The sequence below is a fragment of the Pyrgilauda ruficollis genome, unplaced genomic scaffold (genome assembly GCF_017590135.1).
Source record: "Pyrgilauda ruficollis isolate IOZ18807 unplaced genomic scaffold, ASM1759013v1 scaffold218, whole genome shotgun sequence".
NCBI classification, from domain to species: domain Eukaryota; kingdom Metazoa; phylum Chordata; class Aves; order Passeriformes; family Passeridae; genus Pyrgilauda; species Pyrgilauda ruficollis.
This window is the reverse complement of record NW_024521206.1, coordinates 26145-45002: the sequence shown is the minus strand read 5'-3', so window position 1 is coordinate 45002 and position 18858 is coordinate 26145. Positions and strand designations below refer to the sequence as shown.

General features: G+C 35.2%; 1 protein-coding gene across 1 annotated transcript in view; it reads right to left on the bottom strand.

Annotated features, from left to right (window-relative positions):
* Positions 1-18858, bottom strand: part of LOC121354030 (tyrosine-protein kinase Fer-like) — a 63098-nt gene that overhangs the window by 32880 nt on the left and 11360 nt on the right. The window contains exons 5-6 of the mRNA XM_041468340.1: positions 18286-18380; positions 4457-4580 (exon numbers count right to left, since the gene is read on the bottom strand). Of these exons, the coding sequence (XP_041324274.1) occupies positions 4457-4580; positions 18286-18380 (219 nt within the window). The remainder of the gene's footprint in view (positions 1-4456; positions 4581-18285; positions 18381-18858) is intronic.

Here is an 18858-nt window from a genome sequence, read left to right as displayed (position 1 = left end):
TTGAGCAGCCCCTTGCTAAACTGAAAAGGATCACTTTTCATCCTTTTCATGGTAGCTGAACTGTTGTTCCAGGTAGAAACAGAAGATTCACAGGAAATTAAAGGCCTACTTAACTACTTATTATAGTTCTTAAGTTCATGGTTATGAAAGGGTTCTGACACTCTTTTCCAAAATTCCATACATTAGCAGTTACCAGACTTGAGAGGGAAAAAAGCTCTCATAGCAGAGCAGTAGATTAGTAGCAGGGAAGCAACTATGTTCCTAGCAATTTATATGCAGTTAAATTAAATTATACTTATCTAATGAAAACTGTAGAAATCCTGAATTAATATCCACAGGGTCAGGATTCATAACATGAAAGTAAACCAGATTTAACACAACACAGGGTTTTTCACAGCTACAAAACCAAGGCAAACAGAAGCAGTAGCAATATGACTAAAAATAGAAGAACTAGACCAGAACACATGATCTTCTTACCAACTAACACATCTTTAATTCACAGTACAGAAGACTTCCAGAAGATAAATTCATTGACTGAAAGGAAAATTTGACACTGAATGCAGGGACCTTGGACCCTGTTTCCTCACACTCATAGTGCATCTACTGCAAATAAGTCAACCTGATCTTGTAGAAGACACCTCTGTACATCAAATAAAGTCCAACAGAAATTGCAGCTTCCCTCCTATAGCCCCCAAGACTGCTTTGAAAATTAAACATAAATTATGGACAAATGAAATCACCACATGCAAATCAAGTGCTGGAAAAGAAGGCTACTCCCAAATGCTTATTAAGCCAACTCAAATTATCACATTTCCATCCTTATCTTCTGTTTCTAATTAACAGAAAATTTGAACTATCTAAATAATAGCATATGGTAAAAATGAAAGCAAGAAACAATTCTTCAACTTCATTTTAATTAAATGGAGATTAAATGACCACACTCCTCTGTGGATGTTCAATCATTCTTTTTATTTTTTTAATAACATCTTTTCATGGAGCTTTTTGTCCCAATGAAAGTGCAGTCATCTCCATCCTTTAAAGAGAGAGAGCAAAGAACAAGTGCTATCTGGATGCTAGAGGAAATGCAAATGTACATCAAATAATCATACAATAATCACTTACATGCCAATGTAGGCATTTTTACCTACTGAAATGGCTAACACATAAAAAATTCAAAAACAAACAGCACATTAGTTGTGGCACTGTCCCAGCTACTGAAAGGGTAAGTTAAAGTGTAATTCAGACAATAATTTCCAAAATCCAATACAAATTTGGGTAGAATTTTAAATATAAAGGCTAAGTGTAGCTACTGCAGTTGCAACTAAAGAGCAGCATCAAAAATAATGCAAATAAATTGTTAAGTAGCCCTAATTTCCTTTAGCAGGTACCCAAATATGCCTGGTGCTAAATTAGTCACGTAAACTGCTGAAAATATATATGCGGGATTCTGAAAAAATCCTTAAATCAAAGGACCTAAATTGAATACTGCAGAAAGACAATACTGCAAAGCAAACCAATTTCATTTTACTGCAGTCTACATAACAAAAAATATTGCTAACTATGCATTACTGATCTTTAAGCAATAGTAATCAATGCTAACTATGCATTACTGATCTTTAAGCAATAGTAATCAATGCCTTTAAACAAATGAAAAAACTAAGGTTTTTTTAACCACTGCTTAGTCCATTAGTTAATTTTCTCTAGTTAATTTTCTCACCTCTTTTTTACCCGAGAACCACTTTCAGTAGATGAACTTTCTGACAAAAAAAGAACAAGCTTAATGTTCTTTCAGAAAACCACCACTCTTTTTACAGTGTTAAAGCTTCTTCCTACTATGAATTAAATTGTTCCATTCCCATTTACCTCCTGTCAACATTAAAGTTGCACATGACTAATCTGTCCTACCTGACCTAAAGAGGAGGCAGCAAAGGCTCCCAGATTCCTTGTACAGACATGAAGCCACATGACTCCACTTCCAGTGCTTGGGAAATTCCAGTGGGCTTCCGAGTTAAAACACCCAAGAACCTGCTCACGGAGCACAACACATCTTGACTTTTCCCTGCTTTTCTGGGCTCCCGTGGCAGACAGGGTTTCTAGACTGATGCACCTCCAGCCCAGAGTGCCCACAAATCCTGGTCAGTGCTCAAACAGGGAACAGACCTAGCAAAATTCTATGTATGCTAAGCCTACCAAATTGCAGTTCAGCCATTGGTCAAACACATTTTAAAACTTCATAAACTACTTTCCTAGAGTAAGCATTTGTAATCAACCTGTGTTAGTAACTAAAAATAAAACCAGCCAACACAAGTTCCTTTATCGTTACTGCAAAAATCACTAAACTTGGTTGGTTGTTTGCCTGCTTCTGAAATTTTCATTACGTTTGCCTATTAAATTTAGAAGAATTAACTCATAAATAAAGTAAGCATATGCTATGACTAACCACATAAAACAAAAAAGAATGTTGCATACCAAAGAAAATAAGACTGGTAAACTAATACTGAAAATGCGTATTTTGATTTATAAACCTGTGTGTTTCATAAAAGTAAGGAGTTATCCTGAACACATGGTTTGCTTGTTTGGCAACACTAAATCTCTATTTTTATTCAGAATAGGTTACCTAAAAATTCTGATTTTTCCTTTAGGAAAGTGCTAGCTCTGGATGATAACCTTCTGTGACAATCTCTGATAATCAACAAATTTCATTAATATTTTAGAAGTTAAAAAGCAAACAAGGGGGAAGAAGTTCTTCTCTCCTTGCACTACAGTAGGTGTAACCCAGCTGTGTGCATTGGCAAGTCTGTGGCACTAACAAAATGTCAGATTTCATCTCTTTTTCCTGACTTGGGAACTGCATGACACATGTGTATTCCGACTTCCAACTGAAAGCTATGAAAAACTAAAATCTTCATATGATAAGACAACACTCCACATATCTTCTCTCTGAAACACATTCTCTAGATCACTACTAGCTTTGTAAACAGATTTTAGGAATAGCAGTTCCTATTCACCAAACAGCAGAGCAAATTTCTAGAGATACAGTGAAGCCACATTGTCATCTACAGCTACGAGACAGTTCTATTTCACACATCTCTGCAGCAATACTCTTTTTCCAGTGTTAAAAATGAAAAAAAATAATAAAGCTATTTATATTTTAGGCAGCACAATACCCTTTAATGAATAAATATTGCAATTTTTTTTCAGTAATTGCAATAACAAACTTCAGTTATCTTTTTATCTTTGCTTTAATTAACTAAGAACACAAGAGCTTAAACAGGCACTTCAGATTTAACACTGATCTGAGTGTTACAGGAATTATTAAGCACTACAGCATTTATGAGACTAGAGTAAATAACTAATGCTGTTACTTGCTCTGATTTTTATGCCATTATATCCTTGAAAAACAGAGCCAGGTTGAAACACGTTCTGTCATGACAGAATGCTTACAATCCCTTTCTTGGCTTTCCCTGAGGGAATATTACATAGTTTTAGATCATGAGTTAGGGATTTTTTTCTCTCACTGTTTCTTATAGATCATGATCTTGCAGAAGTTTAACTTGATGCGCAGGATTGCAACTGACCCATTCACTGCTGATGAAAATCTGAGAGAAATGCCACTCAGGTCTCTGATACGAGCATTCAGCAGAAAGGTGTTAAATCCCAAATGAACTGATTATGTAAATGAGGTGTCTCACAGTTCATCTACAGATGGTCCACAAAGTGTAAGACATCAACATCAGAAATGAAAACTTGTTCTCCATAATTTTTCTGTGAAATAGATCATCATCATCATGCTTACATCTCATATTTCAGCCACAGCATTAAGCAGGGTATATACTGTGCTATTCTGAGAGAACAAAACAGGTGGAAACTAATTCCATCCCCTTTCATACAAATGGAGTATAAACAGCAATGGCCGAGTCAAACTGGAGAAGAAACAAGAAAAAGGAAAGGTATGAACAGAAATAAGAAACTCCAACAGCATAATGCTCCATAACCTTCCATATTTCAGAGAGAGCAGTTCAGGCAATTAATATTTTAATACAAAGAATTTTAGCTCTTAATACTTAAAATATTAATTTAATACCTTAACTTCCCTGCTGGCCCAGCAAGTATCTGTAAATTTCAGACATGACATACGCCTCACAGACTGCTTCTTACTATAATTCATTCTCACTGTATGAATCAGGCTTCTTATAATGCATATCATTATGGTGAAAAATAATTTTTAACTTCTATTAATAGCACTAAACTATAGACATCAAATAATATAGCACTTATTTGTTACCTATATTAGTATTTTTGAATTAGACAAGCAGTAATGACCAACTCATCAGAAAAAGTGTATTTTTTGAAATCACAGGGTTCAATTCTGTGATAGCAAACACCATACACCTTTAAACATTTGCATTTCTACTGAGCAAAAGTACAATAGTGAGAAAAAAAAAGTCTTCCTTACCTATGTATACAATTTTTAGATTCAAGATATGCCATACCAGAGGCAGCATCTAATGAAAATTTCACCAACTGTTTGGTTTTCAGCTCATCCTTCTTTTTTCTTAGGAATGACAGGAAATCACCTCCTAGAAAATCAGACAGATGGACAGTGAGACAGACTGATAGGATATTCACATTTATCTCTCATTTGGTGCAAGACCAAACAAAATGCAGGTTATTAGCTGTTCTCCTCATCCCAAGTTTGAGGCTAGTCCAAGAACAAGGAAGAAACTCATCTTTCAAAAATACATTTTCTCTTAAATACTAGGTGCCTGAATGTGAAAATTGCACAGCATGCTTTTGAATTGTATTAAATGTACACTAGTCTTCACCACTGTACATTTAATACAGACTCACAAACTGCTCACAAAAAATCTTGATAATCTGTGATACATATTCTTCTCTAATCACAGAATTACTAATTGTGAATAAAGAGATTAGGTCCTATTAGCTACATGAAAGTAATTACTTTTTAACTGATCATTTGTAGTGATGTTTCTCTAATTCTACACTGATGTGTTGGAGGAGTAACAAAGCATTTTCTTCTTGGCCAGTGTTAACTGGACTTTTGACCAGGGCAAGTGGAAGGTGAACAGTTATTACTCTGCCTTCTGAGGAGCAAAGCCACTATCATCTTGTCTGAGAAGTGGGAAGGGTCATGGTGGAGGATTTCCAAAAAGAAAACTGTGTTAGCAAAAAAATTCTGAAAAACTGATTTAGGACAACGGTAAGCTGAAAGAATATTATACAAACACTGTGAAGCCATGTTCTAACTGATATAAACATATTAAAAGACTTTTCCAAAATATATTTTATTATTTAAGGCAAAGACAAAAAAAATCACAGCAGACCTTTTAATACCACACAATTATTTGATAGTGAATAGCCAATCATTGCCCCAGTATTTGTTTCTGTTCATTTAGGACTGAACTATTAGGATTTGTTCTTACAATCTTTTACATAATTTTATATACTGCCTTTTCTTAGAAATAGGAAATGATGGTATTATATTAAAAGTTTCATATGTGATTTCTTTTAAGAAGCTATCTATATTTATATTTCATAGTGTAAGAAATAAAGTAAGACAATATTAAAGAAAAGAGTCAGATGTTATGAAGTGCAACTGTAATGTCTTCAGGCATTATGTTGGAGCTGTCCTTTACTCCCAGACTGGGTAACACACAGATGGGAGAGCAAGAAGTGACTGGATTGCCTTGATTCTAAAGCTAATCTGAAACATCCTATAGTGACTTTCAAACTACAATGAAAAAGGACAGATGACTACCGCAAACTGGACTGGGCAATAATACCTTTTATTTAATCTGAGAGGTTACTAACAGGGTCCAGTAACTGGTAAAAAGTAGGTATTGCCAGTGGAAAGTAAGATAAACACTCCAATAAATAATGTGTCATTTCTTGTACATGCTAACAGAATTATTCTAGTTACAGCAGACAGCTAAAAAAAACTTTTAAGCAACTCACTCCTCCAAGACACACACAACAAGCTGTCAAAAATTTTGTTATTTATGTGCTGAGACCTCGCTACTCTCTACGCAGGAATCATCTTTGAATGAGAAAGTATGACTACAAGCCTCTATGAATATGAAGTTTTCCCTTCTATGGCATTACTTGAATAAGAGCAGTAATCGAGGCAGCTCATAAAAATGCATTTAAGACCTTAAAAGACATTTAAGATCTTAAAAAACACTCTACTTTCAATCAACCAATGTTTCAATATTGAAGAATTGCTAGCAACTTCACGTAGGAAGAACTGAAAAGACAGATAAGCTCCGTTTGATATTCTGGGAAAATAAAATAGATAAAAGACCAAACAAACAAAAAGGACAAAACCCAAAAAAGAAAAAAACCACACAGGAACAAATTCCCTCAAAATCTTGCAAAAATTCTCTATTAAAAAAACTTGCTATAACAACATCAGTGTAAACTATAATTCTCACAATTCATATAAATTCTTCGTATAAATAAGTTCATGCACTCCACAATCAACAATGAAACTATCTGTTCTCAAGTAACAACGTATTAAAGACAAGAAGGAAACTTAAACTTTAAACAAAAGAAAACCCAACCATATCCATTAAAAATTTTTAAAATAATATGTGTTATAAATTCGTTTCCAATATGCTCAGGCAATCACACTAATATCCCAATTTTCAACAACTTGTTTCTTAATGATATTAAAAGCTGATCAGCTCCTAACATCAGAATATGTCAAACTCACAAAGCACAAGCCCATTACTTGCCAGTGCAATTCACTACCATCAGAAAGTGATTTTCAGAGTGTGGCACGCAGTGTATGAAATTCTAGAGTTTCCAGGAAAAACAGCACCATACTTCGAGCTGTATACAGTGTACTAAATGCTTATCACCAAATTTTAATTACATTACTTTAATCTGTCGCAGAGTTTTCATGTTCTGTCCTGGCATAGAAATGGCAAAAACATCTTCTAAATATTCTGTTTAATATTAATTTAAAAGCAGTGTTAGTAGAAGACAAAATAAAAGAGCCAAGTAACATCCATCTCACTCTGTACAATATATGTAATGTTTAGGGTAAATCTGATTATCCTCATCATTGTGATACTAACATAGGCTTAAGTGTCTGTCCTTTAAGTAACAGAGTTACCCCTCAGTAAATTCTGACTTTTAGTGTGGTCAATGTTCCAACTATTCATCTTCAAAGCAAAGCATCCACATTAATATCTCCAAGGCTGAATTAAAAGTATTTCTCTACAAACTCTTCAGTGCAGAGCAGTGGTTAGGTAACATCTTAATGTACTTTTAAAAATAAGTTTTAATATGAAAGCCCTAATTCACTATTTGCAGCATGTAGTGCCAGAGCATTATTTCCAAGTAATAGCTGTTGACAAAAATGAAATAAACAGACCAATGAGACTAGGAAGACTACACAACAGTAAGTAATGCTTTCTCTTTTATATGGAATTTCCATTGTATTCTGCACAGCTACCTGTTATTCCAGTTAATGGCCCACAACACCACTAGAAAACACCGCTAAGAATTATAAAAAAAATTAGACCATTATATATGTATTATCACCTAGCAGAGAAGGCTTGCCTGTTTTTGGTTTACAGGAGGACAAATAACAGTACTGGAGTCCCTTCCTAGTACAACATAATTATTTTACTAAGTAGAGGACAAAAGGTAATTCATAAGCAGAAGCTCATGTGAGCAGCCTGTTATAACTGGGTTTCTAAACACAGCCCTTCATGTATTTTGCTGTGAATGGGAACTATTTCTTATTACATGCTGGAATTCTGAGAGTGTGAAAGTACCACGCATCAGCATTTTCTAGTGTTGGCTGTGCTTTACAGCATAAACTTCTTGTTGTACAATAAGAGGCATATAGTAATAGAACAGTTCACTCCTCTGCACACAAAAAAAAGCAAGTTGGTGCTTTGGAAGAGGAAAAAAACAAACACTGTGATCTATGAGAAGAAACCAAAAATGCAAAAAACAACAATGAAAAATGTCAAATAGGTTTACAAAGTATTAAGTTATGGCAATCTCTGATTTGACTGGCATTTATAATCAACTATGACCACATATTTCAGTTTTCCTGAGCTAGCGTCCACAGTGACACCTACCTACTTGCTCTAGGCACTCCTGGCATCATTCTGACAACCATTCTGACACTGAACACAACTAAAATATGTTTTGAAATGATGATGGAAAATCTCCCACTGAATTGGTATATAGACATACATTGTTTATATATTGTATCTCTATCTAGTATCCTAATAATATTATAAATAATTATACAAATATTAATAAATGTTTTAATACAATATCAATTATTACAAATTATAAGAAGTTATATGCATTCTTATTCACATATAAATTTTAATAAAGTGGGGGAATTTCCTTTGTTAAACAGCCTTTTTAACTGTGTTTTTTTAAAGAGGTTGCTTAATTCTTCTCATATTTCTACGCAAATTCTTCATGCAGATGCATCTTGCTTGTGGCCACATGTCCTAAAGGTCACCTAACCCAAGGGAGCTTTAGAACTCAGTATTCCTAACTGCTTCACAGGCAATTGCAATATTACTGAAATTACCTTTATCTGCACCTCTAAGTATTTATAAATTTGAGAATTTAAATGGTCAATATTCCAAGTAGACTTAAAGTAATTTAGAATTTCCTTTATTGCCCATATCTTAATCCCATATACATGGGATCAAAAACACAAGCCCAAATGGAGTTACTTCTATGAATTTAAAATAGTAAAAATGCATCTCTAGGGAATTCTAGGAAATATATTTTTAAGTACGAACGAAGCAATTTGACATACTATTTAGAGTAAAAGGGTTTAAAAATGCTAAACACATTTTCAATAAAGTACTATACCTTCACACTTCAATTAATGCATCACTTGTGTGCCATGCAGTACTTAAACTTTTTTTGTTCTTTTATTTTATATATGTAGTAAAAGAAACTGTAAATAAACCCAAGGTTTATTTTTCTAACCGCATGCAGAGTACTATTGTGAAATTCAGTTAAAACTTTGTTCTTCCTATAAAGCAAAGCAAATGGAAGTTGTTATGACCATGCCAAGTGCTGCCAATGTATTACTAACAATGACAGTAATGAAGTATGAGTAGAAATATCTGCATGTGAAAACAAAATATGAAGAAAAAAAAAATTAAACCAATAGTGTGCACTGAGAGCCAAGGACAGGAGCAGCAACAGCAAAGAAGTAAAGAGAAGAGAAAATGTGGCTTGTACCAGAACTGTGCTGTGGTTGGCTTTTTAGCAGACAACCTGTGATGAGATCAGAACAGAGATGACTCATGAGCACAAAATAACTGCACTGTGATAAAATGAAGATGAGAAGAAGGTTACAACACATTTATGCATGCTATTTCACTTCCTTTCAACTGCATGACAGACCACAGACATATGATTATCAAAGAAAAGGAAATATTGACAATGCTCAGCAGTCCTGCTTTAGATTTCAGGTGGATCAAACAAGGTAGAACATGAACCCAATATCCCATGTGATGTAAGTGCCTGTCCAAACAGTCTGTCATCACCTGTCAAGAAGAAACCAGAAATCATAGTGAGGCATCAAAAGCTAGCATCCCTTGTCTTCCAAGCTGCCAAAAGAACACTACTCAGACTACTTGGATTCTTTATATTTTAGTATTGTGGCTGTAAGGATACCCACTGTGAGTGTAGAGACAAAACCTACTTCAGAAGCTACCTGAAAGGAAGACCTCCCCAGGAGGTCTTCCATTCTTCAATAAATAATTCCTGTAAACTGATTATGCTCGATAACCCATAATCAAAGGTCTTGAAAAGTATTGAAGATTACAGAGACATGATAGCTGATGTGAAACAGAACATACCTGAAGAACAGAAGATTTTTTTAATCTAAAGAAAAACAATGAACATTTTTTAGACATAGACACATTAAATAGCTACTATAGCAAAAACTGCTCTAGGCAAAGTTGAAAAAGAAAAGTGAATAACAACAAATAAAAAGAAAGAAGTTGAATGCAGAAGTTTTTACAACTACCAAAACACTTCACTAATTTTTTATGTTTGGTTGTTTTTATTCAGTTTGAAACCTGAATTTTCTAGTTTAATCTACTTGCTAATTTGATTTTGTAAAATATTGGTACAAAATATAGTAACAGCAAAACCTAGAACATGTGAAGAGATAAAAATCCAAATATAGTCTGAAATGCTACTATAAATGAGACCAGGGCTTTGGTCCTGTTTTACTAAACAGGAGCTCTGAGACAAAAGGAATTTTTAATCACCACCACCTACAAAGGAATCTGACTTTTCCTAATAATCTGGACTCCATGAAGCAAAGGGGGAGGAAGAGACACAGGTGCACTACAGGGCTATGAGCAAGGCAAGGAAGAAGAAAGAGGGCCTGTACGTATCTGTGCGTGTACTACACAAGGCCTGGTGAGGAGAGGGAAAAGTTGGACACATGGAGAGAAGGAATCTGTGGGAGGTGTCTGGCTCTCTGAGTGAAATGCCCAACAACAGGAGATGGCACAGGCAGAAGCACAGCCAGTTTCAGAGACACAGGGACAAATCACAAGGGAAGCTGAAAACTTAAGAGGACAAAAGAAAGAAAAGAGAAAACCTAGAGAAGCAGACAGGAGTCTGTGTGAAGAGAATCTGTAGACAGAAGGTGGCTTCACTAACCAGTAATAATGAGAAGATAACTTATTTGACTAGAGAAAAAAAGAGAACAGAATAGAAAACAAAGCCAGACAATCACTATCACTGCACCTTATCTCTAATTGGAATTGGATGGACCCTTTTTTTTAGTTGTTGTTGTATTAATCTGACAGTGTGCAGTTAAAACTCAGGATGTGACTGCAAGATAGGACTCAGATCCGAAATCTGCTCACAAAACACAGCTACAGAGGACGTACAACCAATACAACCAACAAGTGAGATCATGCAAAACTTTTATTAAAGTTTAAGGGGCTCTCTAAAGAGAAGCAATTAGGAAAAAAACATGAATGATCTCTATAGAGATCTCTACTTCCAAAAGTAGGAAAGAGAAAAAAAACCACCAAAGCAGAAGACACAGCAGCTGAATCACACAATGTGATAGTAAAAGTTCAGCTATTTCCTAGCATCAATCAGCACTCCAGGCCTGTGCATGAAATCAGTGGCACTTCAGAGACAGGAGGTCTAATCTAAGGCTCAAGTAAGCCATGACATACATGTACTTCAGCTGCTTTTAGCATCTGCTCTCCTTTATCAAAGAAGATAATTAATTTAGCAAAAAGCTCAAGATAATAGGGATATTGAATTTCATATTAATAAATAAATTATACACATCTCAGTCTCAGAACTAAGCTTTTAGTTATAAATGGGTTTACTGGCTCCAGTGCAAGTAACAAGAGAAACGCATGAAGTCACCTGTGATTTGATGCTATACTCAGAATTATCACTACATGCAGAAAATAAGAGCAGTTCCACAAAAGTAATTTAAGATTTAGTAAATTGTATAAGCTCCCCAGCACCACCTATAATGGACCTGTAGGAACTTGTACACTTTATGCCCTGGAGCCCTCTTTTCTAACAAAAGCCAAAAAGAGAGTCTGGTAGGTCAGGAAGACACCACGCTTTATTTGCATATGTTTCTGACATAACACACCCCGTGGAAGTTAAAAAGTGCCCTAACATATAGAAAATAGCAAGGCAAGTCACATTTCAGAAGAAAGGGAGTGAATAAACTAAGCCAGGCCAAAGCCAATCACAGGTAGGACAGCACAAACAGGGTTCAAAGGCAACCCCACACTTGGGTTAAGTCTCCCTTGGGTTGGAAAAGACTTCCAAGATCATCAAGTTCAACCTTCAACCAAACACCACCGTGCCCACTAAGCCATATCTTAAAGTGCCAGGTTTAGTCATTTTATGAGCACTTTCAGGAGCGGTGACTCTGAGTACAGGCATAACAGAAGTGGCTGTGCTCTTTCCAGGTGTGCCTGGGAGTCAGGGCACTCCACATCCAGCAGTGCCACACCTGAGCTAATAAAACCTGTCACCTCTGATTTGTTTCTGCATCAGTGGCACAGGCAATTTGCATCACAAATTATTCAGAACAGACCTCTACAGGCTACCTTGTCCAGCTGCAAATACAGAACTTATGACCTTGCTGAACTCCCCCTTGGAAGCTGGCTGCACATGTCTGGATATAAGCTGAGTATAGCTGAAACCTAATTCTGACAATCTTCCCACTAGATTACTGGATATTTCCATAGCTGTTTACATAGCTCTACCTCTTTCCAGCTGCCAGCATTCAGAACATACTAACAGGAGTCAGCTAAAACAACAAACACAAGTTCACTGTCAAGTTAAAAAGGAAGTTGCTTTTTTAAAAAGCATGTATCTATTATCAGAAAGGAATTCTACAGTGGTATCAGGAAGGCACACTGGTACCCCAGTGAAATGCAATGCATTAGTAGGAGAATGAAAAATGTCCATGAACACACTGGGGACTAGGGGTGAGAATCAGATCAGAGCAGATCACTGCTAGAAAAGGCTAAATATGGTCTACAGCCACAGAATGGATCAGGAGCCAAGAGACAACTGCTGGGAAACTGTTTAGAACTGTCTGAAGCAAGGTCCTGGGACAGGAATATAATCTAGTCTTCATAATACCATAATATATAATATCCTCATCATGGATCATATTAGCATAATGCATATGCTAGAGGAAGCTATACTAAGACTCAACAGATAAGACAGACACTTCAATTGCCTATATATGAATGCCTGACATAGCAAAAATAAAATTATTCCAAAATATTTTTGGGGTTTTAATTTTAACTATGTTGGTTATAAAAATGTTTAAATATATAGAAACCCAAAACAGAGAAAGCAGGCTACCAAATTGAGATTAAACATTTCAGCTTCGAAAAGGAGCAGGCCACAAAACGTGACTTCAAGCTTCCATCTACTACCTTGAATCAAGCACTGGAGCACACAAAGATGTTTGCATCTACTTTTAATTAGACAAATTTTTCAGAGAGAGCTGGTGCAAGCACGATGATGGTGCTTATCTTGCAGACTCTCTGCTGGAGGGACAAAGGCACCATGGAATAGCTATAAGATAAGATGGTGAAATAGTTGCATGAAGTAGTAACTGCACCACAGGATTCCACATCTATCCTCAAAATGCCCCGTTCTAGAACACATATTTCAGGGACATGCCAAGTTCTTACCTCTAAATTAAATTCTCCTTTCAGGACTAACTAAGATTCAAGTAAATTGAAATTAATATAAAGGAGAGGAAAGAATGTTGTAGCTTAGTATTGCCTTCTGCATCTTAGAGATTACATTTGATCTTGATTTGTTCTTCCCCTAAAGGAAGAGGAAAAAACATTCAAATTTTTAATGGGACTCCTGCAGTTCCTCTTTGATTACACGGGAGATTGGGTGATAAATTATAAGCAAATGAAAATGCAGTTAAATGATCCTGAGTACTGCAATTAATTAAAACACATTTTGTCACCCATGATAACTAAAAGAGAAGTTGGGGCCAGAAAGATAACAGTTAGAAAGGGTAAAAGAGAAGTTTAGTTTAGTTTCTTTTTTTCCCTTTTTTTTTTTTTTTTCATGAACAGATGTTGAATTCACTCTGAAAAGAACAAGAAGCAGCCCCTTCTGCAGCCCTTCAGCATTTTCCTGATAAATCTTCTCCATGCCCCAACAAAATTCAGCATCCATTTGTCTCAGTTGTCAGTCTGGACTCTGGCAGTATTCCAGGCAGTCTTTCTGATCATCATATAAATTTGCTAAAAATGAGCTGTTATGAAAACTCCTTATGCCCTGTGTGACATAAAGAGACAATGGCAAATAATTCTTTCACTGTTCTGAATATCAAAGCAGCTCCTCATAATTATTTCTCTTTCTTCAGTTCTAAGGACAATAATGCAAGATAAAGTACAGAAATTCCACTGGGACAACACACACAGAACAAAGAAAAATTAATAAATTAACACAGAAAATATGAATATAATGCTCAGTTTTTCAGATTGACTTGGCATTACAGGAAAGTAATATTATTTCTTACACAGCACTATAAACTCTTACACAAAGTTCTGCTATTTTTCATGTGGGAAACAATCCCTAACAAACAATTATCTGCATTAGAAAATTCCAGTGGTTGCAAATATGCATCAATTCCCCCTGAAAGCTTTAAGACTCATGTTGCACATTTACTACATTACTTTTCAGTCAGGTCAGTCAAGTCCATAGGACAACACAAACTCATGGCTCTACACTACCATCAAGCATTTGGCAAGCCTCAACATACAGGGTTTCTTTCCCCAAAATTCATTAGCAATTCTCATTTTAATTTCCTCTATCTTTCTTAGGATAAATTGAATACTTAAAGTGTATCACAACAGATTAATAAAATGTTACTGTATTCAGTTATGAAACAGTGCAGTATTCCTATTTTTAGATCAGAAGACACCAGAAAAAAATTCCACCAAATGTGACCTTTGCAACAAACCTTACCAAACCCATCTTAGAGAGCATTTCACTACAAAGCAGTAAAAATTAAGAGGAATATTGCAAAGAAAATAACCTATCACAACCTATATGTTGTTCAGAATTGTACAAGATACTAACATGCTGCAACAGACTGATTTATCTAAGCAGCAGTCTTTTTAACAGTCCTAATATTTTCAAACTAGAAACAACACTTGTCATAGAGAAAGAGTCTTAAGTCATAGAAGAAGCGGAAATCTCTATGGTAAATTCTCCATTAATAACAAAATGTTTTAATAGAAAGATAATAATTTCCAAGTAGAGTTGTTTTTGCATTTCTTAGTCTACTAAATATTTCACAGAAGAAAACCAGACCACTGTAAAATTTAGGGGGTTTTATTATTACATGATAGTTGAAAAGCCATCCAGCAACTACAGCATTGGGCCCTTATGAAGATCCACTCTGTCTATCCTTTTAGTTAGTATTTCAATGTCATTTAGGTAAAAAAGAATAAAATCAATTATTTGCAAGAGTGCCTTAAAGGTTATTGCAAATTTATCTATTATGCAACCACAAAATTTACAAACCATCTGCTTGGCTAGATTCCCTTTTCACAGATGCTAGCTAGTATAACTTAAGCCTGCAAATCAGATTTGTGTATACATCTCAAATTACAACTACCTAAAACATTAATAAGAAAAATAGTAACAGTTCATTGATTCATTTTCCATGGCTATCTTGGTAATTTTGGGAAGGTGAGGGGAGGAAAGGCAGGACAACCTGTATAGAATTTAAAAAAAAAATTATCTTCTAGTACCTCTGCAAATTCCTGAATGGTGGTTTTAGGTCACATTTCTTGCATACATAAAACTTTCCATATATACATGAAGGAAATTGCTGCTACATACAATTTAGCTTATGTTAGTATACAACAAAGAACATTTTACTTAATTTATTTCTTCAACAATTGAAAGAATAGCTTATAGAAAGCAATACTATATCTGAATTCTACAATAAATAAACAGTGCACACATTCTGCTTACAAGATGTTCCTTCCCATTTGCAGAGGAACCTGCAGAAAGACCTGTAGGACAAGTCTCAGGAGAGAAGAGACTTGGCCCTCTAAAAACCCAGCCAATGGTAGGGAGATCAGATGTATTTTTCTGTCTGCGCATCCCTTAAAGAGAGATCTATATAACACATACCTACAGCACATTAAGACCTTTCCCTAATTTCTTGATAGGCAGATTGTGAAAAGGACCAAGTCTTTCCTTCTGTACTGGACTAATCTATGATGGATTGACACTGGGAGAACATGTACAGTTGGATCAGCATGGCCAACAGACAGTGAACAGTAAGTAAAGGATGTTTTTTTCTTACAAATATGTAGTTAGTTGTGTTCAAGGCCAGGTGAGGTGGGGCTCTAAGCAACCTGTTCTAGCAGGAGGTGTCCCCTGCCCATGGCAGAGGAGTTGGAACTGGATGATCTTCAAGGCCCCTTCCAACGCAAAGCATTCTATGATTCTATTATTGGATATATCCATGATATGCTACATTGTTTATTACTTCAGTTAATCCTTCCTACATCACCCATCTTGACGTTTCTTTAGCACTATAAAGTGATTAAGTTCTTACTACAGGACATGTCACTTATGTTAACACCCCCTAAGAAAAGAGTCAACTGCAAAGGATAACTGTCTTTGACAACTTTGTTTCTCTGCTACTTGCTGGCAACATTTGCATTAATTTTGCATGTAACAAAGAATGGACACATAATTAAAGATGCATCTGCAACCTTTCTTTACTGTTTTCACTGATGCCTTTATCCATATGCATGGCTTTTAATCCCATTTACACCTGCAACAAAGATATGTCTGCAGAGCCAGTTTATAACAGAATCACTAACAGAGTAGCACCTCTCTATATATGTGCTAAGTTTCAATATACATTTCTAAGACTCTGAATAAATTAAGACTCTGATTTGAAATCAGAATTTGGAATGCAAAGCAGAATTAGCTGCTATGGAACCACACCACAGGAGTCTCAAAAGACACAGTAGGTGTACAGCCTATGTGTATTTGGGATATAAAAACGGCAGAAAACTTGCAAACAGTCAGAAATCAGAAAACACAGGAGAAATCCCTTGTTTTATGGAGATGCTTCTAATTTTATCCTCAGGGAAAAAAACTGTCAGACATTTATAAATTACATGTGTTCTCAGGCATACATTTACAGAACACAACTCTAAGTTAAAACTTGACATTTTTAGTTATTAAACAGAATGTCAGAGTTAAACTGCTTAAACACCTTCAAGCATAAACACTTTTAAGACAAAACAATGAAGATACTGAGAAAGTTAGTATCAAGTGCAAGACAAGTTTACCACTATTCTGTTCCTCAAAGGGCAGCAATAATACCAAGTCAGAGCACTATAACTATCTTTTTTTGTAATCTCATGCAAACTTGTCACTAGAAAAAGAGAAAAACAGTAACATCAGAATCCTGCTTCTCTACTCATCTAAGGGATTTGACATTTCTTGGCATCCTTATGTTTTCTGCAGATATGGTCAGTCTTTTGGTGTGCCAAGATGTAAGAGCATGTGGGAAAGTGTGACAGCTTGAAAGCAGTCCCCTGTTTATCAGGTTTGCAGGCAGAGCAGCCAGCCCAAGGGGTTTACAGACAATTGAAACAGGGCAACAATTCTCTTTGCAAGAAGCTTCTTTCTGAAGCAAATTCAATCCCAAGAATGTTTGGATAGACTTGAGCTGCAAAATAGGCATAAGAATCAGAAGAAAGTTCTCACTCAATTCCTCCTCAATTGCATTAGCATGTTTCAACAACTTGTAAAAGGCTCTGAAAAACCTGAATCAGAATGATGAAGGTGTCAAAAGATCAGGATTTACTTTTATCTTCAGAGATATCTGGAGAAGGTGATACTAATGTACCCCTTAAAACTGAGGACACTGCTTTCAATCTCCATTTTAATAAAGTTAATTGTGCATGCAAATATAATAATCTAGTATAATCTAATTTAATAAAGGCAGAAAACTCCACAAGGTCAAATATTTCATCTGTGCTCTCACTCTACAGCCAGTATAAGAATTACAAGCAACTTAAGTTGTCCTGAATAAAATGGTTATTAAAGCAGCTTGTTGTGTAATTCTGAAGATAAATTCAGTGATATATAAAACAAATACAGTGTTGCATATTAAGCAGTACTAGAGGCTACCAAACCACACATTTTCCAGCTGCTGAGAAAATCAGCAAAGAGGTAAAATTGCCCAAAAGCTGTTATCATCCCAATAATTTGAAATTCAGCCATTGCTGAATAAAATGAACCCAATTCCAAAAATAAATCAAGAGCAACCCTAAAACCAAACAATACATTTTGGTAAAGAAAAAAATGTATATTAATAAAGGTGACCCAAACAAGAATTATTACAATTGAGACATTACCCAGACATGAAGTTTCTTTAAATACTTCTTAATATTCACTAATTCTATTGTTAAAGGAAATAACATTTTATATCTCATCAGGAGAATAATGAAGCTTCTGTTGTCTTTAAAGGCTACAGTAAAATTCTCAACAGATTTGTGGAGCTCAATCACTCCAAAGCTAGTAGAATCCAGCATTTCCAAAGGTTTGCCACACAGGTGACATTTGAGGTCAGTCATAAGAAGGCAGAATAAGACAAATAGAAAACAATACATTTCACATTATGGAAACAACAAAACCTATGGAAATATGCTGAAAAAAAAAAAGTAAAGAAACAATTACCTGGAACAAGTTCCATAACAATATATATAGGCTGTCGTTGTGTGCAGACTCCTATAAGTTTTACAATATTAGGATGATCATATTGTTTAAGTATTCTGCAAAACACACAAGAAGTTTACCATATTAATAAACTTGATTGTACAGGCTGATTAAACATTACAGGAAAATATCTAAAACCTTTAATGTTACTTTAATGGAAGATGTCACTATTGTTATCAAAGAAAAAATATCATTACTGCTATCAAAACCAATGTAACAAATCAATTAACACTCTGTTTGAAATGAAAATCATAACTGATTCATTAATATATCAGAAATTATTATTATTGTAATTTTACCATTTGTCTATGTGACACTTATCTATAAACTGAAAAATGGCCTGACAGAACCCTTAAAAAACCTACAGATATATAGGTATAGATATATATAGAACCTATATGATCAGAATTTCAGAGGTGGACCAGAAGCAGAGCTACATCAAAACAGTATGCACAGCTTGCCTGTATGCTTCCCTATTGTACTGCTCAAAAGCACACTTTTTCCAATTTTACTTTGAGAGATTAATTAATACAA